Genomic DNA, 25,321 nt, shown 5'->3' with positions numbered 1-25,321 from the left:
ACCTGTGTTGGGGGGGGGGGGGGGTACACGGTACCTGTGTTGGGGGGGGGGGTACACGGTACCTGTGTTGGGGGGGGGGTACACGGTACCTGTGTTGGGGGGGGGTACACGGTACCTGTGTTGGGGGGGGGGGGGGTACACGTTACCTGTGCGCGCTCTCTATCACCTCCAGGTCCTCGCTCTGTCGCTGTCGCAGAGTCTCCAGTAAGAGGTTTTGTTGCTCCCTCTCCAGCTGAAGCTTCCGCACCTGCAGGACACACGCGTATATATAGGGGACCACCCCTGTATATATGGGGGTCCCACTCCCCCTGTATATATGGGTAACCCCACTCCCCGTATGTATGGGGGACCACAAACCCTTTATATATGGTGACTCCACCCTCCTGTATATATGGGGTCCCACTCCCCCTGTATATATAGGGGTCCCACTCCCTGTATATATGGGGTCCCACTCCTCCTGTATATATGGGGTCCCACTCCCCCTGTATATATAAGGGTCCCACTCCCCCTGTATATATAGGGGTCCCACCCCTCCTGTATATATGGGGTCCCACTCCCTGTATATATGGGGTCCCACTCCTCCTGTATATATGGGGTCCCACTCCCCCTGTATATATAGGGGTCCCACTCCCCCTGTATATATAAGGGTCCCACTCCCCCTGTATATATAGGGGTCCCACCCCTCCTGTATATATGGGGTCCCACTCCCTGTATATATGGGGTCCCACTCCTCCTGTATATATGGGGTCCCACTCCCCCTGTATATATAGGGGTCCCACTCCCCCTGTATATATAAGGGTCCCACTCCCCCTGTATATATGGGGTCCCACCCCTCCTGTATATATGGGGTCCCACTCCCTGTATATATGGGGTCCCACTCCTCCTGTATATATGGGGTCCCACTCCCCCTGTATATATAGGGGTCCCACTCCCCCTGTACATATAGGGGTCCCACCCCTCCTGTATATATAAGGGTCCCACCCCTCCTGTATATATGGGGTCCCACTCCCCCTGTATATATAGGGGTCCCACTCCCCCTGTACATATAGGGGTCCCACCCCTCCTGTATATATAAGGGTCCCACTCCCCCTGTATATATAAGGGTCCCACCCCTCCTGTATATATGGGGTCCCACTCCCCCTGTATATATAGGGGTCCCACTCCCCCTGTACATATAGGGGTCCCACCCCTCCTGTATATATGGGGTCCCACTCCCCCTGTATAAATAGGGGTCCCCACCCCCTGTATATATGGGGTCCCCACCCCCTGTATATATGGGGTCCCCACCCCCTTTATATATGGGGACCCCTGCCCCCCGCGCCCTGTACCTGTGCCTCCAGTTCCAAGACCCGGTTCTGCGCCGGCAGGAGGTCCGCGTGGCTGTCACTGCCGTCCTCCCTCGGCCGTCTCTCCGCGGAGCGCGCCGGCTGCAGGCGGGGAGAGAGGGACTTGCGCGTCACTTAACCCTGTCACTGCCAGGGCCGCCCCAGCACCCGAGGGGTTAGTGACCCTTCGGAACAAGTCTGGTGGCCCTAAACACGCCTTTAACTGCTTCTGCGCCGGCTGCCGACGCCACCAGCACGGAAGCGGTTAAAGCTTGCCGTTCCACTTGTCCTTCCAGTCCGACCGACCCAAAGCACTCAGCAATTTAACGCCTTCTCGGTCATTCGTTGACAAAAATCTTCTATGTACGGAAAGAAAAACCATGTATGACCTATGACATGTATGACCTATATGACCTATGACATGTATGACCTATATGACCTATGACATGTATGACCTATGACATGTATGACCTATATGACCTATGACATGTAATGACCTATATGACCTATGACATGTATGACCTATGACATGTATGACCTATATGACCTATGACATGTATGACCTTGCAGCCACTTCCCAGCTTCACATGGCAAAGCCAGTATAACCAGCGTCACGCTGATGAGACCCAAAAGTTTGCAAGGCTGTCTCTGAGTAGGTTTGCTGGCTCTGCACTTCTGTAACCCAGGCTGTGCTGAAAAGCTGTGTAATGCGGCGGGGGGACGCTTATAGGGGATCCATCTTAAAATGGAGACACAGTGCTCATTACCCAGAATCCCTGGCAGCAGCGGAAGCTACAGAGTTACATAGTTAATAGTAGATGAGGTTGAAAAAAGACGTACGTCATCAAGTTCAACCTGTGCTAAATTTAGACAACAGATACTTTATCCTATATCTATACTTACTTATTGATCCAGAGGAAGGCAAACAAAAAAAACCTAGTGTCATATCATCCAATGATATCTCATCGATATATCACCGAGGGGTCCCGGTGCTGGAAAAATGGTGGTTGTGTTCTGGGGATGGGGACACCCCCCCCGGTCTCTATCCTGTTATAAATGGGGTTGTGTTCTGGGGGACGGGACCCCCCCGGTCTCTATCCTGTTATAAATGGGGTTGAGTTAGGAGCCATTTCTCCTTAATATGCACTGACCTGGACAGCGGCTCTGTGAGGTTCGGGGGGTGTGAGGCAGGAGCTGAAAGACAGGAGATCCAGGGATCTGAGAGTAAGGAGATGTGGGGAGGGGGGGGGGGGATGTGAGAGACAGGAGATGTGAGAGACAGGAGATGTGAGAGGACAGGGAGATCCAGGGATCTGAGAGACAGGAGATGTGGGGAGGGGGGGGGGGATGTGAGAGACAGGAGATGTGAGAGACAGGAGATCCAGGGATCTGAGAGACAGGAGATGTGGGGAGGGGGGGGGGGATGTGAGAGACAGGAGATCCAGGGATCTGAGAGTAAGGAGATCAGTGTGTCTGAGAGACAGGAGATGTTGGGGGGGGGGGGGGGATCTGAGAGACAGGAGATGTTGGGGGGGGGGGGGAACTGAGAGACAGGAGATGTTGGGGGGGGGATCTGAGAGACAGGAGATGTGGGGGGGGGGATGTGAGAGACAGGAGATGTGGGGGGGGATATGAGAGACAGGAGATGTGAGAGACAGGAGATGTGGGGGGGGGGGTGAGAGAGGAGATGTGGGGGGTGGGGGGTAAGAGACAGGAAATGTGGGGGGGATGTGAAGAGACAGGAGATGTGGGGGGATGTGAGAGACAGGAGATGTGGGGGGGGGGGTTATATGGGGCAATGGGAGGAGTTATAGGGAGCGGTTATATGGGGTAATAGGAGGGGTTATATGGGGTAATAGGAGGAGTTATAGGGAGGGGTTATATGGGGTAATAGGAGGGGTTATATGGGGCAATAGAGAGGGGTTATATTGGTAATAGGAGGAGTTATAGGGAGCGGTTATATGGGGTAATTAGGAGAGTTATAGGGAGGGGGTATATGGGGTAATAGGAGGAGTTAGGGAGGGGTTATATGGGGCAATAGGAGGAGTTAATGGGTAATAGGGAGGAGTTATAGGAGGGGTTATATGGGGCAATAGGAGGAGTTATAGGGAGGGGTTATATGGGGCAATAGGAGGAGTTATATGGGGTAATAGGAGGGGTTATATGGGGTAATAGGAGGAGTTATATGGGGTAATAGGGAGGGGTTATATGGGGTAATAGGGAGGAGTTATAGGGAGCGGGTATATGGGGTAATAGGAGGGGTTATATGGGGTAATAGAGAGGGGTTATATTGGGTATAGGAGGAGTTATAGGGAGCGGTTATATGGGGTAATAGGAGTTATATGGGGTAATAGGAGGAGTTATAGGGAAGGGTTATATGGGGTAATAGGAGGAGTTATATGGGGTAATAGGAGGGGTTATATGGGGTAATAGGGGAGGAGTTATAGGGAGCGGTTATATGGGGTAATAGGAGGAGTTATAGGAGGGGGTTATATGGGGCAATAGGAGGAGTTATATGGGGTAATAGGAGGGGTTATATGGGATAATAGGAGGAGTTATATGGGGTAATAGGGAGGGGTTATATGGGGTAATAGGGAGGAGTTATAGGGAGGGGTTCGGGTTTGTGTTGGGCTGCAGTGGAGGACACTTGTGGTGTACGCCGGCCTCTGGCTGTACCTGTCGGAGGGTTTTCCTCTCGTCTGGAGATAGGTGCTCCCGCTGCAGGGGTACGACGACTTTTCGGGGGCCTTCCCAGGGCAAAGGAGACCTGTGAGGGCGGGGACAGTGACACCCATGTGTGTAATTACATGTTATCCTGATGTAGATCTGACAGTGTGCACAGTGCTGCACAACACGCGTGGAACTGCCGCAGGAACGAAGATGTACATGGGCACATACCAAGAGACCTCAGCAGTGGCCGGCGTGGTCTCCCTCACGATCCTGGTGATGTCCAGCTGCTGGGAAGTGACCGGAGCGCTAGAGAGAGAGGGTTGAGTCACCTTTACGTATTCACTTCCAGGACTGTCCCTCACACACGGCCCTGTCACTAACCCTACTTCTCGCTCTGTTCCTCCGCACACCTTTGTCCCACTCTGCTATTCCTCACACTCTGGCCCTGGTGAGGTCTCACGGAACAACAGGGATTCTAAGGAGCACAAGCGGAGATCCACTGCTCTAGAACAGGAGCTGGCCTCACCTGCTCTAGAACAGGAGCGGGTCTCACCTGTGCTAGAACAAGAGCTGGTCGAGTCTGCTCTAGAACAGAAGTTGCACAAACCTGCTCTAGAACCAAAAGGTAGACTCGTCTACTCTAGAACAGAGGCGTGTATCGCCTGCTCTAGAACAGGATCGGGCCTCGTCTGCTCTAGAACTTGAGTTGTCCCCGTCTGCTCTAGACCAAAAGCTGGTCACGCCTGCTCTAGAACAAGAGGACCGCCGCAGGAACGAAGATGTACATGGCACATACCCAGAGACCTCGGCAGTGGCCGGCGTGGTCTCCCTCACGGTCCTGGTGATGTCCAGCTGCTGGGAAGTGACCGGAGCGCTAGAGAGAGAGGGTGTGAGTCACCTTTACTTATTCACTTCCAGGACTGTCCCTCACACACGGCCCTGTCACTAACCCCTACTTCTCGTTCTGTTCCTCCGCACACCTTTGTCCCACTCTGCTATTCCTCACACTCTGGCCCTGGTGAGGTCTCACGGAACAACAGGATTCTAAGGAGCACAAGCGGAGATCCACTGCTCTAGAAGAGGAGCTGGCCTCACCTGCTCTAGAACAGGAGCGGGTCTCACATGTGCTAGAACAAGAGCTGGTCTAGTCTGCTCTAGAACAGAAGTTACACAAACCTGCTCTAGAACCAAAAGGTAGACTCGTCTGCTCTAGAACAGAGGCGTGTATCGCCTGCTCTAGAACAGGATCAGGCCTTGTCTGCTCTAGAACTGGAGTGGTCCCCGTCTGCTCTAGACCAAGAGCTGGTCACACCTGCTCTAGAACAAGAGCGACACGTGCCTGCTCTAGAACAGGAGTTGCCTCACCGGCACTCGAACAGGAGCTGGTCTCTCCTGCTCTAGAACATGCGTTGGTCTCACCTGCTCTAGAACATGAGTTGGGCTCACCTGCTCTAGAACATGAGTTGGTCTCTCCTGCTCTAGCACAGGAGTTGGTCTCACCTGCTCTAGCACAGGAGTTGGTCTCTCCTGCTCTAGCACAGGAGTTTGGTCTCACCTGCTCTAGCACAGGAGTTGGTCTCACCTGCTCTAGCACAGGAGTTGGTCTCACCTGCTCTAGCACAGGAGTTGGTCTCACCTGCTCTAGCACAGGAGTTGGTCTCACCTGCTCTAGCACAGGAGTTGGTCTCTCCTGCTCTAGCACAGGAGTTGGTCCCACCTGCTCTAGAACAGGAGTTGGTCTCACCTGCTCTAGCACAGGAGTTGGTCTCACCTGCTCTAGAACAGGAGTTGGTCTCACCTGCTCTAGCACAGGAGTTGGTCTCACCTGCTCTAGAACAGGAGTTGGTCTATCCTGCTCTAGAACAGGAGTTGGTCTATCCTGCTCTAGAACAGGAGTTGGTCTCACCTGCTCTAGAACATGAGTTGGTCTCACCGGCTCTAGCACAGGAGTTGGTCTCACCTGCTCTAGAACAGGAGTTGGTCTCACCTGCTCTAGCCCAGGAGATGGTCTCACCTGCTCCGAGTTCCGGGTGTCTCTCCCTGTCCGGTCTCACTCCGGACTCTCTCCTCCGCTCCTTTCTCCTGTTTCTGGGTTCTCTTGCGGGTCAGGGCACTGGCCAGCCACCCGTCATCCTCTTGTTTCCCAGTGACCGGCTCAGACTGGCTGGTTCTAGGTTGGGTCCAGTTCCGTCCCCTGGCTTGGTTCCGGAGGGTGGCTGGCTGGCCGGGCTGGGGGTTACCGCGGAAACTCGTGGGGACCCTCTGACGGGGGCGGGAGGGGTCAGGTCCGGGAGGTCATCGTCTTTCAGACCCAGCCAGTCCGCCCTGCTCCTCTCGGCCCGAACTGGGCTCCGGGTCACCGGGGTGCTGGGGTGAGACCTTGTGTCGGATTTCAAATTGTCATTACCCTCTGCGGAGAATCTGTGTGACAAAGAGAGAGATACAGAGGAGAGATGGAGAGACAGGAAGAGAGAGAGAGAGGGAGGGGAGATGGGGAGACGGGGAGAGAGAGAGACAGGGAGTGAGAGAGGGAGGGGAGATGGGGAGACGGGGAGAGGGAGATGGGGAGACAGGGAGAGAGAGACAGGGAGTGAGAGAGGGAGGGGAGATGGGGAGAGGGAGGGGAGATGGGGAGACAGGGAGAGAGAGGCAGGGAGTGATGAGAGGGAGGGGAGATGGGGAGACAGGGATAGAGAATAGAGAAAAATAGAAAAGAGAGGGGGGAGGGAGAAAGAGAGAGAGACAAGGAGAAAGAGAGGGGGAGAGACAGGGAGGAGGGAGAGACAAGGAGGGAGAAAGAGACAGGGAGGGAGAGACAGGGAGGGAGAGAGATAGGGATTAAGATGAGAAACAGAAAATGCATGTTGGCAATAAAATAAAGAGACACGGGCAGCTATAGAGACAGAGACACTGGCAGCTACAGAGACAGAGACACTGGCAGCTGCAGAGACAGAGACACTGGCAGCTACAGAGACACAGGCAGCTACAGAGACAGAGACACTGGCAGCTATAGAGACAGAGACACAGGCAGCTACAGAGACAGAGACACTGGCAGCTACAGAGACAGAGACACAGGCAGCTACAGAGACACGGGCAGCTACAGAGACACAGGCAGCTACAGAGACAGAGACACTGGCAGCTACAGAGACAGAGACACAGGCAGCTACAGAGACAGAGACACGGGCAGCTATAGAGACAGAGACACGGGCAGCTACAGAGACAGAGACACGGGCAGCTACAGAGACAGAGACACAGGCAGCTGCAGAGACAGAGACACTGGCAGCTACAGAGACAGAGACACAGGCAGCTGCAGAGACAGAGACACTGGCAGCTACAGAGACAGAGACACAGGCAGCTACAGAGACAGAGACACGGGGCAGCCTGCAGAGACAGAGACACGGCAGCTGCAGAGACAGAGACACGGGCAGCTGCAGAGACAGAGACGGGCAGCTACAGAGACAGAGACGGGCAGCTGCAGAGACACGGGCAGCAGCAGAGACAGAGACACGGGCAGCTACAGAGACAGAGACGGGCAGCTGCAGAGACAGAGACACGGGCAGCTACAGAGACAGAGACGGGCAGCTGCAGAGACAGAGACGGGCAGCTGCAGAGACAGAGACACGGGCAGCTGCAGAGACAGAGACAAGGAGACACCCTGAACAAAGAGAGAGGAAAATGAAAAGAAACAGAGAAATACGGTGAGGTGGAGAAGGGAAAGAGAGAGATCCATCGTACCAAGTGAGAGAGGGGAAGGAGAGAGAGGTTCCAGCGGGCGGAGGAGAGAGAGGTCCAGCGGGCGGAGGAGAGAGAGGTTCAGCGGGCGGAGGAGAGAGAGGTTCAGCGGGCGGAGGAGAGAGAAGGTTCAGCGGGCGGAGGAGAGAGAGGTTCAGCGGGCGGAGGAGAGAGAGGTTCAGCGGGCGGAGGAGAGAGAGGTTCAGCGGGCGGAGGAGAGAGAGGTCCAGCGGGGTGGAGGAGAGGTTCAGCAGGTGGAGGAGAGGTTCAGCGGGCAGAGGAGAGGTTCAGCGGGCAGAGGAGAGGTTCAGTGGGCGGAGGAGAGGTTCAGCGGGCGGAGGGAGAGAGAGGTTCAGCGGGCGGAGAGAGGTTCAGCGGGCGGAGAGAGAAGTTCAGCGGGCGGAGGAGAGGTTCAGCGGGCGGAGGGGAGAGAGAGGTTCAGCGGGCAGAGGAGAGGTTCAGCGGGCGGAGGAGAGGTTCAGCGGGCGGAGGGGAGAGAGAGGGTTCAGCGGGCGGAGGAGAGAGAGGTTCAGCGGGCGGAGGAGAGAGAGGTTTCAGCGGGCGGAGGAGAGAGAGGTCCAGCGGGTGGAGGAGAGGTTCAGCAGGCGGAGAGGTTCCGCGGGCAGAGGAGAGGTTCAGCGGGCAGAGGAGAGGTCAGCGGGCAGAGGAGAGGTTCAGTGGGCGGAGGAGAGGTTCAGCGGGCGGAGGAGAGGTTCAGCGGGCGGAGGAGAGTTCAGCGGGCGGAGGGCGAGAGAGAGGTTCAGCGGGCAGAGGGGAGAGAGAGGTTCAGCGGGCAGAGGGAGAGAGGTTCAGCGGGCAGAGAGAGGTTCAGCGGGCAGAGGGAGAGAGAGGTTCAGCGGGCAGAGGGGAGAGAGGTTCAGCGGGCAGAGGGGAGAGGAGAGGTTCAGCGGGCAGAGGGGAGAGAGAGTTCAGCGGGCAGAGGGAGAGAGGTTCAGCGGCAGAGGGGAGAGAGAGGTTCAGCGGGCAGAGGGGAGAGAGAGGTTCAGAGGGTGGAGGAGAGAGAGGGTTCAGAGGGTGGAGGAGAGAGAGGTTCAGCGGGGCAGAGGGGAGAGAGAGGTCAGAGGGTGGAGGAGAGAGAGAGGTTCAGAGGGTGGAGGAGAGAGAGGTTCAGCGGGCAGAGGGGTGAGAGAGAGTTCAGCGGGCAGAGGGGAGAGAGAGGTTCAGCGGGCAGAGGGAGAGAGAGGTTCAGCGGGCAGAGGGGAGAGAGAGGTTCAGCGGGCAGAGGGGAGAGAGGTTCAGCGGGCAGAGAGAGGTTCAGCGGGCAGAGGGAAGAGAGAGGTTCAGCGGGCAGAGGGGAGAGAGGTTCAGCGGGCAGAGGGGAGAGAGAGGTTCAAGCGGGCAGAGGGGAGAGAGAGTTTCAGCGTGCAGAGGGGAGAGAGTTCAGCGGGCAGAGGGGAGAGAGAGGTTCAGCGGGCAGAGGGAGAGAGAGGTTCAGAGGGCGGAGGAGAGAGAGAGGTTCAGAGGGTGGAGGAGAGGTTCAGCAGGGTACAGGCCGGCTGTATCTCCGGCAGGGGGGGGGATCGGTTACCGGACAGACATGCGGCGGAATTACGCCCCTCAGGACTGGACTCCAGTGTGGGCTGGTAGGAGCCGAAGGCGAAGTCCTCGTCCCCCACGTGTCTTCTTTCTCTGTCAAAACAAGTCCCTCTCATCACTCTTCCGCGCCCCCCTCGTCACTCTTCCGTGCCCCCCCCCGTCACTCTTCGCCCCCTCCTCGTCACTCTTCCGCGCCCCCCCTCGTCACTCTTCTGCCCCCTCCTCGTCACTCTTCCGCGCCCCCCTGGTCACTCTTCCGCCCCCTGGTCACTCTTCCGCCCCCCCCCCTGTCACTCTTCCGCCCCCCCCTCGTCACTCTTCCGCCCCTGCTCGTCACTCTTCCGCCCCCCCGTCACTCTTCCGCGCCCCCTCGTCACTCTTCCGCCCCCCCTCGTCACTCTTCCGCCCCCCCTCGTCACTCTTCCGCCCCCATCGTCACTCTTCCGCTCCCTCCTCGTCACTCTTCCGCGCCCCCCTCGTCACTCTTCCGCGCCCCCCTCGTCACTCTCCGCACCCCCCCTCGTCACTCTTCCGCCCCCCCCTGTCACTCTTCCGCGCCCCCCTCGTCACTCTTCCGCCCCCCCTCGTCACTCTTCCGCCCCCCCTCGTCACTCTTCCGCCCCCATCGTCACTCTTCCGCTCCCTCCTCGTCACTCTTCCGCGCCCCCCTCGTCACTCTTCCGCGCCCCCCTCGTCACTCTTCCGCACCCCCCCTCGTCACTCTTCCATCCCCCTCCTCACTCTTCCACCCCCCTCGTCACTCTTCCGCGCCCCCCCTCGTCACTCTTCCGCGCCCCCCCCTCGTCACTCTCCGCGCCCCCCCTCGTCACTCTTCCATCCCCCTCGTCACTCTTCCGCGCCCCCCTCGTCACTCTTCCGCGCCCCCCCTCGTCACTCTTCCACCCCCCCTCGTCACTCTTCCGCGCCCCCCCTCACTCTTCTGCCCCCTCCTCGTCACTCTTCCGCGCCCCCCCTGGTCACTCTTCCGCCCCCCCTGGTCACTCTTCCGCCCCCCCCCTGTCACTCTTCCGCCCCCCCCCTCGTCACTCTTCCGCCCCCCCCTCGTCACTCTTCCGCCCCCTGCTCGTCACTCTTCCGCCCCCCCTCGTCACTCTTCCGCCCCCCCTCGTCACTCTTCCGCCCCCCCTCGTCACTCTTCCGCCCCCCCGTCACTCTTCCGCTCCCTCCTCGTCACTCTTCCGCGCCCCCTCGTCACTCTTCGCGCCCCCCTCGTCACTCTTCCGCGCCCCCCTCGTCACTCTTCCACCCCCCTCGTCACTCTTCCATCCCCATCGTCACTCTTCCGCGCCCCCCTCGTCACTCTTCCGCGCCCCCCTCGTCACTCTTCCGCGCCCCCCTCGTCACTCTTCCGCGCCCCCCTCGTCACTCTTCCACCCCCCTCGTCACTCTTCCATCCCATCGTCACTCTTCCGCGCCCCCCTCGTCACTCTTCCACCCCCCTCGTCACTCTTCCATCCCCCTCGTCACTCTTCCGCGCCCCCCCTCGTCACTCTTCCGTGCCCCCCCCCGTCACTCTTCTGCCCCCTCCTCGTCACTCTTCCGCGCCCCCCCTGGTCACTCTTCCGCCCCCCCTGGTCACTCTTCCGCCCCCCCCCTGTCACTCTTCCGCCCCCCCCTCGTCACTCTTCCGCCCCCCCCTCGTCACTCTTCCGCCCCCTGCTCGTCACTCTTCCGCCCCCCCTCGTCACTCTTCCGCCCCCCCTCGTCACTCTTCCGCCCCCCCCTCGTCACTCTTCCGCCCCCCCCTCGTCACTCTTCCGCCCCCTGCTCGTCACTCTTCCGCCCCCCCCTCGTCACTCTTCCGCCCCCCCTCGTCACTCTTCCGCCCCCCCTCGTCACTCTTCCGCCCCCCCCTCGTCACTCTTCCGCGCCCCCCTCGTCACTCTTCTGCGCCCCCCTCGTCACTCTTCCGCGCCCCCCCTCGTCACTCTTCCACCCCCCTCGTCACTCTTCCATCCCATCGTCACTCTTCCGCGCCCCCCTCGTCACTCTTCCGCGCCCCCCTCGTCACTCTTCCGCGCCCCCCTCGTCACTCTTCCATCCCCCTCGTCACTCTTCCATCCCCATCGTCACTCTTCCGCGCCCCCCTCGTCACTCTTCCGCGCCCCCCTCGTCACTCTTCCGCGCCCCCCTCGTCACTCTTCCACCCCCCTCGTCACTCTTCCATCCCCCTCGTCACTCTTCCGCGCCCCCCTCGTCACTCTTCCACCCCCCTCGTCACTCTTCCATCCCCCTCGTCACTCTTCCGCGCCCCCCCTCGTCACTCTTCCGCACCCCCCCTCGTGACTCTTCCGCACCCCCCCTCGTCACTCTTCCGCGCCCCCCCTTGTCACTCTTCCGCGCCCCCCCTTGTCACTCTTCCGCGCCCCCCCTTGTCACTCTTCCGCACCCCCCCTCGTCACTCTTCCGCGCCCCCCCTCGTGACTCTTCCGCACCCCCCCTCGTCACTCTTCCGCGCCCCCCCTTGTCACTCTTCCGCGCCCCCCCTCGTCACTCTTCCGCGCCCCCCCCTTGTCACTCTTCCGCACCCCCCCTCGTCACTCTTCCGCGCCCCCCCCTCGTCACTCTTCCGCGCCCCCCCTCGTCACTCTTCCGCGTCCCTCTCGTCACATCATACACATGACAGCATGAGGACTTCCTGTGTTTCAATGTTCAGAACTTTAAGACGTCTCAAGAAATACGGGTCACTTTTGGGGTGTCGTTGCCTTGAAGGATCCTGTTTAATACACCCAGCGCTGCGTGTGCGCAGTTCGTTTTCGCGGTCACGCGTCAGTAGGTTACCCGGCTGCTTCTGGTACTTGGGGTCCAGTTTGAACTCCTTCCTCTCCCCGGTCTGGGGTCTTTCCAGCAGTTTGGGTGACGTCCCCCGTCCGAGGAGCTCGTCTAGCTTGGACCGGGCAGGGCGCGGGGCGGCGCTGGGGGGGGGGGGGGACCGTTAATCATTAACGCCGACTAATTACAGGCAAGCAACGTCTCTACGTGTCATTGTAACAGGGAATTAACCCGGTCCCAATGAGGCTGCACTAGAAAGCCTCAGTGGTCTGAGGAAACCAGCAAGGAGCTGGTTAATTGCAGCGAAAGACAATTAACCAGTCTCCACCTGGTTAATCAGACCAGTGTAAAAGCCTCCTGCTAACCGAGAGACTCTTGAGCACACGGGGGGAGACTGTGCTGATTTAAAGACACCAAGGGAAGAGACCTCTCTTCCAGGGTGCAGGAACCTACCAGAGGCTGGCCCCTCAAGCAGACTCCTACCCAGACCCAGGGGACTGACCTGAAGGGCCTCCGGCTTTGAGTTACCTCTTGAGACTTTGGGGTGAGAGGCTGGTAAGGGGCGTTTCCTGCCAGCCTTGCAGATAGAGACTGGGGAAGCGAGTTAGCCCTTACACAGGGGTAGGCTGTTTGTTTATGTATATATGCTGTGCATCGTTTAAAGGGACAGGCTAAATAAAGCCATGCTTTAATTTCCCCCAAACTGTCTCCCTGTGTGCACCTCCGCACACGCCTCTTACAGTCATTTACCAAAAATCAGAGGAGACTGCAGTGCGCGGAGATTCCGGAATAATCTGGCTTCTGCTTGTTCAGGAACGGCACAAACCTGTCCTGTTCCCCAGCTGTGTTATACAGAGGGAGCGGACAGGCTTATGCAGAAAAACAAACACGAGGGGTTAGTAATGAATCTCAACGTACTGCAACCTCTCATATTACAGTGCGATACATCTGTTTTTTGTGGGGAGAGAGTGGGGAGGTTAACCCCATAACTGCCTGGAGATAAGACCCCCCCTGCCACCCCACGATTGCATTCTTACCCCTCCTCTTTCTGGGGTCCCTCGGGGCTGTCCCCGAATCCCAAAGCATCCATGAGGTCGTCTGTGTCCTCCTCGAAGGTCAGATCGTCCTTCCTGCGCGCGGCTGGAGAGGGTCTCACCGGGGCGGGGAGAGGGGCGGCTGAAAACGGGGTACGGAGACACGGAGCCTGTCACCTCTAGAACAGCGGGCCTAAGATTACAGTCGCGGTGTGCCTATCCTCCGTGGCCCTCACCTGTGGCCCTCACGGGGGACGGCTCCTGGGGGGCTTTGGTTCCTGGTGACGGCGTCTTCTTGGCAACTGCCTCATCTTCATCAGACAGGAGTCCGGCGAGGGGGTCCTCCACGTCTGGGGGGGGGGGGGGCACAGGCTACTACACACGGAGTGAGTGTTACACACACACACACTGCACTATAACTACATACACACACACACACACTGCACTATAACTACATACACACACACACACTGCACTATAACTACATACACACACACACACACTGCACTAGAACTACATACACACAGACACACTGCACTATAACTACATACACACACACACACACTGCACTAGAACTACGCACGGAGTGTTACACACACACACACACTGCACTATAACTACATACACACACACACACTGCACTAGAACTACGCACGGAGTGTTACACACACACACACACACACACACTATAACTACGCACGGAGTGTTACACACACACACTGCACTATAACTACGCACGGAGTGTTACACACACACACACTGCACTATAACTACGCACGGAGTGTTACACACACACTGCACTATAACTACGCACGGAGTGTTACACACACACACACTGCACTATAACTACGCACGGAGTGTTACACACACACACACACACACTGCACTATAACTACGCACGGAGTGTTACACACACACACACACACTGCACTATAACTACGCAGGGAGTGTTACACACACATCGCCCTGCAGACAGCCCCCCCATCCCCCTGCACACAGTGCCCTCCTGCAGACACGTCCCCCCCATCCCCCTGTAGACAGCCCCCCCCTGTGATACTCCAGAGTAACACAGTGAGTGGTGAGATACATAACAATACGGATAATGTTCGGCTGCCGTTACTCACCATCAAAGGAGAATCTCTTGAACGGCCGTGCCGGCCCCGCGGGGCCAGGGGGGGGCTTCTGCTCGCTCTCAGGGGCCGAGTGTCCTGGGATAGGACGTCCGTGTCACAATCACCCCGGCAGTGACACCTGTTACATAGTGTAACCCCTTCCCTGCCAGAGGGGCGTGCAACGCATTATTCTGCGCGTCGTTACGCCCCCCTCTGCGCGGCGTTACACCCCCTCTGCGCGTCGTTACACCCCCTCTGCGCGGCATTACGCCCCCTCTTCACCTCTTCTCGCTCTCTCCTTCTCACCTCTCCTCGCTCCCTCCTTCTCACCTCTCCTCGCTCTCTCCTTCTCACCTCTCCTCGCTCTCTCCTTCTCACCTCTCCTCGCTCCCTCCTTCTCACTTCTCCTCGCTCCCTCCTTCTCACCTCTCCTCGCTCCCTCCTTCTCACCTCTCCTCGCTCTCTCCTTCTCACCTCTCCTCGCTCCCTCCTTCTCACCTCTCCTCGCTCTCTCCTTCTCACCTCTCCTCGCTCCCTCCTCACCTCCCCTCGCCTCCTTCTTCTCACCTCTCCTCGCTCCCTCCTTCTCACCTCTCCTCGCTCCCGTCCTTCTCACCTCTCCTCGCTCTCTCCTTCTCACCTCTCCTCGCTCCCTCCTTCTCACCTCCCCTCGCCTCCTTCTTCTCACCTCTCCTCGCTCCCTCCTTCTCACCTCTCCTCGCTCCCTCCTTCTCACCTCTCCTCGCTCTCTCCTTCTCACCTCTCCTCGCTCCCTGCTTCTCACCTCTCCTCGCTCTCTCCTTCTCACCTCTCCTCGCTCCCCTCCTTCTCACCTCCCCTCGCCTCCTTCTTCTCACCTCTCCTCGCTCCCTCCTTCTCACCTCTCCTCGCTCCCTCCTTCTCACCTCTCCTCGCTCCCTCCTTCTTACCTCTCCTCGCTCCCTCCTTCTCACCTCTCCTCGCTCCCTCCTTCTCACCTCTCCTCGCCTCCTTCTTCTCACCTCTCCTCGCTCCCTCCTTCTCACCTCTCCTCGCTCCCTCCTTCTCACCTCCCCTCGCCTCCTTCTTCTCACCTCTCCTCGCTCCCTCCTTCTCACCTCTCCTCGCCTCCTTCTTCTCACCTCTCCTCGCTCCCTCATTCTTACCTCTCCTCGCTCCCTCCTTCTCACCTCTCCTCGCTCCCTCCTTCTCACCTCTCTTGGCTCCCGTCGTCTTCTCTTCAGGTTTCGGCTCTACTTCCACACTCCGGCTCATCCCAGAATCCTTTGCGGGGGCCGATTTCGGCTTCTTCCCGCCGAATATCTCTGCGTCCATGTCATCCATATCCTGGGAGGGGGGGAAGGGAGAGAAAGGGAGGGTAGCAGGTACGTGAGGGGTTACAATCCCTCCCCGTTAGACCCCAGACATAGCGGAAGGGGGCTGTCTGTGTTACCTTCATTCTGTCAAGGAGAATCTGAGGGTCGGCTTCAGAGACATCCGACTCCTGCACACGGAAAGAGTTACATGGCTATTTAACCCTGTCAGTGCTGGAGGCTAAGGAACACGTCAGGGTGATGCCACACCTCCGTATTGCCTCTCTGGGCGTGTATGTGTATACCGGTATTACGTCTCTGGGCGTGTATGTGTATACCGGTATTACCTCTCTGGGTGTGTATGTGTATAACGGTATTACCTCTCTGGGCGTGTATGTGTATACCGGTATTACCTCTCTGGGCGTGTATGTGTATACCGGTATTACCTCTCTGGGGCGTGTGTGTGTATAGCGGTATTACCTCTCTGGGCGTGTACGTGTATACCGGTATTACCTCTCTGGGCGTGTATGTGTATACCGGTATTACCTCTCTAGGCGTGTATGTGTATACCGGTATTACCTCTCTGGGCGTGTACGTGTATACCGGTATTACCTCTCTGGGTGTGTATGTGTATACCAGTATTACCTCTCTGGACATGTATGTGTATACCGGTATTACCTCTCTGGGCGTGTATGTGTATACCGGTATTACCTCTCTGGGTGTGTATGTGTATACCCTGGGTGTGTATGTGTATACCGGTATTACCTCTCTGGGTGTGTATGTGTATACCGGTATTACCTCTCTGGACGTGTATGTGTATACCGGTATTACCTCTCTGGGCGTGTATGAGTATACCGTATTACCTCTCTGGGCGTGTACGTGTATACCGGTATTACCTCTCTGGGTGTGTATGTGTATACCGGTATTACCTCTCTGGGCGTGTGTGTGTATACCGGTATTACCTCTCTGGGCCTGTATGTGTATACCGGTATTACCTCTCTGGGCGTGTATGTGTATACCGGTATTACTCTCTGGACGTGTATGTGTATACCGGTATTACCTCTCTGGGCGTGTATGTGTATACCGGTATTACCTCTCTGGGTGTATGTGTATACCGGTATTACCTCTCTGGTCGTGTATGTGTATACCGGTATTACCTCTCTGGACATAGTGACCTGACCGGCTTGGGGTGGTCGCGGGATTTCCCCGAGCAGGGCTGTTAGACAGCTTCCTCCATCCTGATTGGCTGCATTACCCAGCAGCAGCCAATCAGGAGGAGGTGTCAGGAGCCTGGGGGTGTGGCCAAGGAGAGGAGGAAACAGCATGGAGAGGAGAGATGTGTGTCTCGGGCACGTCGCTCTTTTCTCCATTGTGTCCAGCATTTGTGGAGAAGCCGCCTGGCCACCCTACCTCTGTCTGAAACAGTCCTATGTGCTGCAAACCGCGCTCTATCCTGTAATTGTTAAGCGCTCTATGAAATAAAGCTATTATTATATGTGTGTATGTAATAAGGAGAGTGTCTGTTTCATCCTATTACAGGGACTCATCCCGCCCTCCTCCCCAGGCCCCTCTCACCTCCGCCGCCGCCTCCTTCGCCAGCTGACTGAAGAAGGTGTCATCCAGCAGTGACCTGCCATGGGTGGGGGGGACAGTGACATGAGAGACCAACACGCGCCACACATCCTAGAGCGCAAGCTCTTCAGGGCAGAGATAACCATCTCCCAGACTCGCCCTCCCCAGCGCTACATACGTGGTCACCCATTTCTAACAATCCCGCTATGAATAGTTATTACTCCTGCTGAGATCTTAATAGGAGCGTTCCTCATTACGCCATGGCGCTGTTGATGACAATACTTTTTCTCGCCCACCCCGAAATTATTTTGGGATTGTTACTTCGGTATTATATACGGTATATGCAAAGTATTCCCCCGAAGAGGCAGGGACAAAAGAATGGGTTCAAAAGTCTGTGACATCATCGCATGGAGGGAAGAAATTAAAATGGCGCATCGCAAGAAGGAATGACCATCGTTGGACAGAGAAGGTTCTCGACTGGATCCCAAGAGAGATTAAAAGACCAAGACGATGACCAAACGTAAGATGGGAGGATGAGATCAGACAATGTGTTGGGGCGACGTGGAGAAGAGAGGCTGTAACCGCAGGAACTGGGAGATCATTGGGGAGGCTTCATCCAGCAGTGGGGAGACACGGGCTGGAGAGGATGGGATGAGGGAATGTGTGGGGGCGACGTGGAGAAGAGAGGCTGTAACCGCAGGACCTGGGAGATCACTGGGGAGGCTTCATCCAGCAGTGGGGAGACACGGGCTGGAGAGGATGGGATGAGGGAATGTGTGGGGGCGACGTGGAGAAGAGAGGCTGTAACCGCAGGACCTGGGAGATCACTGGGGAGGCTTCATCCAGCAGTGGGGAGACACGGGCTGGAGAGGATGGGATGAGGGAATGTGTGGGAGCGACGTGGAGGAGAGAGGCTGTAACCGCAGGACCTGGGGGATCACTGGGGAGACTTCATCCAGCAGTGGGGAGACATGGGCTGGAGAGGATGGATGATGGAATGTGTGGGAGCGACGTGGAGAAGAGAAGCTGTAACCGCAGGACCTGGGGGATCACTGGGGAGACTTCATCCAGCAGTGGGGAGACACGGGCTGGAGAGGATGGGATGAGGGAATGTGTGGGAGCGACGTGGAGGAGAGAGGCTGTAACCGCATGACATGGGGGATCAATGGGGAGACTTCATCCAGCAGCGGGGAGACACGGGCTGGAGAGGATGGGATGAGGGAATGTGTGGGAGCGACGTGGAGAAGAGAGGCTGTAACCGAAGGACCTGGGAGATCACTGGGGAGACTTCATCCAGCAGTGGGGAGACACGGGCTGGAGAGGATGGATGAGGTAATGTGTGGGAGCGACGTGGAGAAGAGAGGCTGTAACCGCAGGACCTGGGGGATCACTGGGGAGACTTCATCCAGCAGTGGGGAGACATGGGCTGGAGAGGATGGATGAGGGAATGTGTGGGAGCGACGTGGAGAAGAGAGGCTGTAACCGCAGGACCTGGGAGATCACTGGGGAGGCTTCATCCAGCAGTGGGGAGACACGGGCTGGAGAGGATGGGATGAGGGAATGTGTGGGAGCGACGTGGAGAAGAGAAGCTGTAACCGCAGGACCTGGGAGATCACTGGGGAGGCTTCATCCAGCAGCGGGGAGACACGGGCTGGAGAGGATGGGATGAGGGAATGTGTGGGAGCGGCGTGGAGAAGAGAGGCTGTAACCGCAGGACCTGGGGGATCACTGGGGAGGCTTCATCCAGCAGTGGGGAGACACGGGATGGGGAGGATGGGATGAGGGAATGTGTGGGAGCGACGTGGAGAAGAGAGGCTGTAACCGCAGGACCTGGGGGATCACTGGGGAGGCTTCATCCAGCAGCGGGGAGACAGATGATGATGATGATGGAAAGATAGATATATACACACACAATAATTAGAACCCACCTAACATCCTTGAGGTCACGGGGTCACCTTATTCTATCCCCGAGATAAGGGGCCCCATAACTCTACACCAGAGGTGGCTAACTCCAGTATCAAGGGCCACCAAGAGGTCAGGTTTTCAGGATATCCCTGCTTCAGCACAGATGGTTCAGTCATAATGACTGCACCCCCCTATGCTGAAGCAGGGATATCCTGAAAACCTGACCGTGAGGACTGGAGTTGGCCAGCGAGACTCACTCCTGACACACACACACACAATGCCGCGTCCAGCACACCGGGTTCTAATTAATGTCCCTTCTGGTCCTCGTCAGCACCAGGAGGGTCTGGGACCCGTTACCGGGCAGAGTAATATGCCCGGGTTCTGGAAATGTATCGTATTGTATTATAAAAAGCAGAAAGAAAGATAATCTCACTTCTTGCCGGACAGGACAGTGGCTCGGGGTCTGCGGAGGGGGTCAGAGGTCAGCGGAGACGCTTTGTACGGTTTGCTGGGAGATGGATCTGTAGGGAGAGCGCAAATAAAAAGGGGAGAGGGGAGAGGGAGATAGTGAGAGAGGGAGAAAAAGAGGGGCTCAGTGAGAGAGAGGGGAAGGGAGAGGGGGAGAGCGGAAGGGAGAGGGGGAGAGAGAGGGGGACATAGAGGGAGAGAGAGGGGGAGAGAAAGGGGGAGAGAGAGGGGGAGAGAGGGGGGAGAGAGGGAGGGCAAGGGGAGAAAATGAGGGGAAAGAGAGGGAGAGAGATCGGGGGGAAAGAGATTGGGGGGGAAAGAGATCGGTGGAAAGAGAGGTGGAGGGAGAGAGAAAGAGGGGGGAAAGAGAGAGAGAGTGGGGAAGAGAGAAAGGGGGGAGTAAGATCGGTGCAAAGAGAGATGGGGAGAGAGAGAGGGGGGGAGAGAGGGGGAGAGAGGAGTGCTCAGAGCTACAAAGAGTACAATGAAGGATCCAAAGTAAGATTACTGGAGAAAGGATTAAATAAGGCGCCCCGTTACCATTGTCCCCAAGAAGATCTCCAAGGACATCGTCAATGGATCCTGGAGAGACACAGCAGGGGGGACGGTCAGAGAGGAGAGAGGCACCATGGAGGGCAGGACAGAGACGAGAGGGGGAGAAGGAGAGGAGGGGAGAGAAGGAAAGAGGGAGGAGAGGGAGAGGGTAGCGCGGTCCCAGTACGCAGCGCGTCACAGCAGTAACACGGGATATAATAATATAACACGTAATGGGGATAAGCGCTTCAGTCATAAAGTAACATTAGGAAAAGGAGTGCCTGCCCCGCAGAGCTTACACTCTAATATGTAAGTAGGAAGAACGTACAGAGACAGTTGGAGGGTGTGCTGGTAAGTGTGTCTGCAGGGGGCCACGGTTTATGTATCGTGGATAGTATCAGCCACGGAGCTACTCGTATGCTTCGATAAGGAGGTGTGTTTTAAGGTGAGTGTTAAAGGTGGATAGAGAGGGTGCTAGTCGGGTACTGAGGGGAAGGGCATTCCAGAGGTGTGGGGCAGTCAGTGAGAAAAGTTTAAGGCGGGAGAGGGCTTTAGATACAAAGGGGGTAGAGAGAAGACATCCTTGAGCAGAACGCAAGAGTCGGGATGGTGCATAGCGAGAGATTAGGGTGAGATGTAAGGAGGGGCAGAGGGGGGTATAGTGAGAGATTAGGGTGAGATGTAAGTAGGGGCAGAGGAGGGTATAGTGAGAGATTAGGGTGAGATGTAAGGAGGGGCAGAGGGGGGTATAGTGAGATATTAGGGTGAGATGTAAGGAGGGGTAGAAGAATGTATAGTAAGGGATTAGCTGGGAAGAGAGGAATAGATAGCTGGGAAGAGAGGAAGAGATCGCTGGGAAGGGAGAAAGATCACTGGGAAGGGAGGAAGAGATCGCTGGGAAGAGAGGAAGAGATCGCTGGGAAGGGAGGAAGAGATCGCTGGGAAGGGAGGAAGAGATCGCTGGGAAGGGAGGAAGAGATCGCTGGGAAGAGAGGAAGAGATCGCTGGGAAGGGAGGAAGAGATCGCTGGGAAGGGAGGAAGAGATCGCTGGGAAGAGAGGAAGAGATCGCTGGGAAGAGAGGAAGAGATCGCTGGGAAGAGAGGAAGAGATCGCTGGGAAGGGAGGAAGAGATCGCTGGGAAGAGAGGAAGAGATCGCTGGGAAGAGAGGAAGAGATCGCTGGGAAGAGAGGAAGAGATCGCTGGGAAGAGAGGAAGAGACCGCTGGGAAGAGAGGAAGAGACCGCTGGGAAGAGAGGAAGAGATCGCTGGGAAGAGAGGAAGAGATCGCTGGGAAGAGAGGAAGAGATCGCTGGGAAGAGAGGAAGAGATCGCTGGGAAGAGAGGAAGAGATCGCTGGGAAGAGAGGAAGAGATCGCTGGGAAGAGAGGAAGAGATCGCTGGGAAGAGAGGAAGAGACCGCTGGGAAGAGAGGAAGAGATCGCAGTGAAGAGAGGAAGAGATCGCAGGGAAGAGAGGAAGAGATCGCTGGGAAGAGAGGAAGAGATAGCTGGGAAGAGAGCAAGAGATCGCAGGGAAGAGAGGAAGAGATCACAGGGAAGAGAGGAAGAGATCGCAGGGAAGAGAGGAAGAGATCGCAGGGAAGAGAGGAAGAGATCGCAGTGAAGAGAGAAAGAGATCGCAGGGAAGAGAGGAAGAGATCGCAGTGAAGAGAGGAAGAGATCGCAGGGAAGAGAGGAAGAGATCGCTGGGAAGAGAGGAAGAGATCGCAGGGAAGAGAGGAAGAGATCGCAGGGAAGAGAGGAAGAGATCGCAGGGAAGAGAGGAAGAGATCGCTGGGAAGAGAGGAAGAGATAGCTGGGAAGAGAGGAGAGATCGCTGGGAAGAGAGGAAGAGATCGCTGGGAAGAGAGGAAGAGATCGCTGGGAAGAGAGGAGAGATCGCTGGGAAGAGAGGAAGAGATCGCTGGGAAGAGAGGAAGAGATCGCTGGGAAGAGAGGAAGAGATCGCTGGGAAGAGAGGAAGAGATCGCTGGGAAGAGAGGAAGAGATCACTGGGAAGAGAGGAAGAGATAGCTGGGAAGAGAGGAGAGATCGCTGGGAAGAGAGGAAGAGATCGCTGGGAAGAGAGGAAGAGATCGCTGGGAAGAGAGGAAGAGATCGCTGGGAAGAGAGGAAGAGATCGCTGGGAAGAGATCGCTGGGAAGAGAGGAAGAGATCGCTGGGAAGAGAGGAAGAGATCGCTGGGAAGAGAGGAAGAGATCGCAGTGAAGAGAGGAAGAGATCGCTGGGAAGAGATTGCAGGGGAGAGAGGAAGAGATCGCAGGGAAGAGAGGAAGAGATCGCTGGGAAGAGAGGAAGAGATCGCAGGGAAGAGAGGAAGAGATCGCAGGGAAGAGAGGAAGAGATCGCAGGGAAGAGAGGAAGAGATCGCTGGGAAGAGAGGAAGAGATCGCTGGGAAGAGAGGAAGAGATCGCAGGGAAGAGAGGAAGAGATCGCAGGGAAGAGAGGAAGAGATCGCTGGGAAGAGAGGAAGAGATAGCTGGGAAGAGAGGAGAGATCGCTGGGAAGAGAGGAAGAGATCGCTGGGAAGAGAGGAAGAGATCGCTGGGAAGAGAGGAGAGATCGCTGGGAAGAGAGGAAGAGATCGCTGGGAAGAGAGGAAGAGATCGCTGGGAAGAGAGGAAGAGATCGCTGGGAAGAGAGGAAGAGATCGCTGGGAAGAGAGGATGGTTATTAGTGTGAGGGAATAATGTCTCACCTTTCATTCCCTTCTTACTTCTAGCGGCCTAAAGCGAAAAATACACAAAGAAACTATTATATTATTTTATTCTAATTCTTTGACAACTAAAGACACAGATAAGTAAGCGCGAGGCCCGAGCCCTCAGAAAGAGGCTCCCAGAATTCAGTGCGACATTTATCATGCCACTTTGTCATTACATCTCGGGCCACAGGTAACCTTCCCCTCGGATAACCCAACTCCTGAGGTCCTACTCCCAGAGGTGCCTGCAGTGCACTGCAGGGTGAGGGTTACAGGGGGTTGTGCCCGTGTATTCCCTCGCTAACGCTACGCACCATGCTTCGTGTCTGGAGTCTGTTCCCTTAGCTCAGGTCCGGTCGCCCTGCGGGTGACGACCCTGCAGTCACCGGTAGTGACAGCGCCCCTGCAAGACAGGTCAGGAGGTCATATGCGCAGTGGCGGGCACAGGGTGTGTCGCTCTCTGTGTGTGACTCTCACTCCATCTCATCTCTCCGACCTTCTCACTCGTGTGTGTGTATGTCTCACTCACTGTCTCTGTGCTTGGGGGGTCACACTCATGGTCTCTGTGCTGGGGGGGGGTCTCACTCACTGTATTTGTGCTGGGGGGGGGTCTCACTCACTGTCTCTGTACTGGGGGGGGGGTCTCACTCACTGTCTCTGTGCTGGGGGGGTCTCACTCACTGTCTCTGTGCTGGGGGGGTGTCTCACTCACTGTGTCTGTGCTGGGGGGGTCTCACTCACTGTCTCTGTGCTGGGGGGGGTCTCACTCACTGTCTCTGTGCTGGGGGGTCTCACTCACTGTCTCTGTGCTGGGGGGGTCTCACTCACTGTCTCTGTGCGGGGGGGTCTCACTCACTGTCTCTGTGCTGGGGGGGTCTCACTCACTGTCTCTGTGCTGGGGGGGTCTCACTCACTGTCTCTGTGCTGGGGGGGTCTCACTCACTGTCTCTGTGCTGGGAGGGGGTCTCACTCACTGTCTCTGTGCTGGGGGGGTCTCACTCACTGTCTCTGTGCTGGGAGGGGGTCTCACTCACTGTCTCTGTGCTGGGGGGGTCTCACTCACTGTCTCTGTGCTGGGGGGGTCTCACTCACTGTCTCTGTGCTGGGGGGGGTCTCACTCACTGTCTCTGTGCTGGGGGGGGTCTCACTCACTGTCTGTGCTGGGGGGGGGTCACACTCACTGTCTGTACTGGGTTCTGTATTGTTCTCTCACTGTCTCTGTGCTGGGGGGGCACACTCACTGTCTGTATGTCTCTCTCACTGTCTCTGTGCTGGGGGGGGGGCACACTCGCTGTCTGTACTGGGTTCTGTATGTCTCTCTCACTGTCTCTGTGCTGGGGGGGGGCTCACTCACTGTCTCTGTGCTGGGGGGGGTCACAGTCACTGTCTCTGTGCTGGGGGGGTCACACTCACTGTCTGTACTGGGTTCTGTATGTCTCTCTCACTGTCTCTGTGCTGGGGGGGGGGTCACACTCACTGTCTGTACTGGGTTCTGTATGTCTCTCTCACTGTCTCTGTGCTGGGGGGGGGTCTCACTCACTGTCTCTGTGCTGGGGGGGGGTCACACTCACTGTCTCTGTGTGTGGTTCTCTCTCAGTGTGTGTGTGTATGTCTCTCTCACTGTCTCTGTGTGGGGTTCTCTCTCAGTGTGTATGTGTATGTCTCTCTCACTGTCTCTGTGTGGGGTTCTCTCTCAGTGTGTGTGTGTATGTCTCTCTCACTGTCTCTGTGTGGGGTTCTCTCTCAGTGTGTATGTGTATGTCTCTCTCACTGTCTCTGTGTGGGGTTCTCTCTCAGTGTGTGTGTGTGTGTGTGTGTGTATGTCTCTCTCACTGTCTCTGTGTGGGGTTCTCTCTCAGTGTGTATGTGTATGTCTCTGTCTCTCTCACTGTCTCTGTGTGGGGTTCTCTCTCAGTGTGTGTGTATGTATATGTTTCCCTCTCAGTGCGTGTGTTTCTCATTCCCTGTGTGTGTGTGTGTGTGTGTGTGTGTGTGTGTGTGTGTGTGTGTGTGGGTGTGTGCGTGTCACTCACTGGCTCTGTGTTGTGTGTGTGCCACACTAACCATCTCTCTGCTGGGTTGAGTGTGTATGTAATACTCACTGTCTGTGCTGGGTTGTGTGAGTGTGTGTGTAATACTCACTGTCTGTGCTGGGTTGTGTGTGTGTGTGTGTGTGTGTGTAATACTCACTGTCTGTGCTGGGTTGTGCGTGTCACACTCACTGTCTCTGTGCTGGGTTGTGTGTGTCACACTCACTGTCTCTGTGCTGGGTTGTGTGTGTTACACTCGCTGTCTCCCTGTGCTTGGTTGTGCGAGTGTCACACACAGTCTGTGCTGGGGTGTGTGTGTGACACTCACTGTCTCTGTGCTGGTGTGGGTGTGTGTGTGTGTGACTCTCACACTCTCCCTGGAGGCGTCTCTCCGTTGCCATGGTTTCCGGTCCCTGCCCCACACAGTGTCCCTCACACGCACACATAACCCGTGTCTCTCACACGCACACATAACCCGTGTCCCTCACACGCACACATAACCCGTGTCACACACAAACCCGCAGCTGTGTTACACACAATTACATACCAACCGCCACTCACACAGCCCCCTTACC

The 25,321-nt window shown here is 56.8% G+C and overlaps 2 protein-coding genes across 11 annotated transcripts in view; both read right to left on the bottom strand.

Moving 5' to 3' along the window:
• Positions 1-4,120, bottom strand: part of UNC13D (unc-13 homolog D) — a 6,758-nt gene extending 2,638 nt beyond the window's left edge. The window contains exons 1-2 of the mRNA XM_075579620.1: positions 4,002-4,120; positions 1,602-1,684 (exon numbers count right to left, since the gene is read on the bottom strand). Coding sequence (XP_075435735.1) covers positions 1,602-1,684; positions 4,002-4,120 — 202 coding nt within the window. The remainder of the gene's footprint in view (positions 1-1,601; positions 1,685-4,001) is intronic.
• Positions 4,121-6,276: 2,156 nt separating this feature from the next.
• On the bottom strand, positions 6,277-25,321 carry FBF1 (Fas binding factor 1). 10 transcript variants are annotated; one of them, XM_075579764.1, is made up of 14 exons: positions 25,294-25,321; positions 23,031-23,119; positions 22,717-22,744; positions 20,001-20,042; positions 19,426-19,513; positions 17,091-17,145; positions 15,656-15,706; positions 15,417-15,549; positions 14,236-14,319; positions 13,348-13,461; positions 13,115-13,253; positions 12,087-12,220; positions 9,277-9,377; positions 6,277-6,416 (listed from the first exon to the last, which is right to left on the bottom strand). In XM_075579764.1, exons 2-14 carry the CDS (start codon positions 23,031-23,033, stop codon positions 6,399-6,401), a joined length of 990 nt encoding a protein of 329 aa, XP_075435879.1. In that variant the 5' UTR covers positions 23,034-23,119; positions 25,294-25,321; the 3' UTR covers positions 6,277-6,398. The 10 variants fall into 10 exon arrangements, with proteins under 10 accessions (XP_075435879.1, XP_075435877.1, XP_075435878.1 ...); XM_075579762.1 differs by lacking the exon at positions 25,294-25,321 and adding an exon at positions 25,075-25,287; XM_075579763.1 differs by lacking the exon at positions 25,294-25,321 and adding an exon at positions 25,117-25,287.

The sequence above is a fragment of the Ascaphus truei genome, chromosome 22 (genome assembly GCF_040206685.1).
Source record: "Ascaphus truei isolate aAscTru1 chromosome 22, aAscTru1.hap1, whole genome shotgun sequence".
Lineage (NCBI taxonomy): Eukaryota > Metazoa > Chordata > Amphibia > Anura > Ascaphidae > Ascaphus > Ascaphus truei.
The sequence above is the reverse complement of the archived record's forward strand: the minus strand, read 5'-3'. Positions and strand labels throughout refer to the sequence as shown.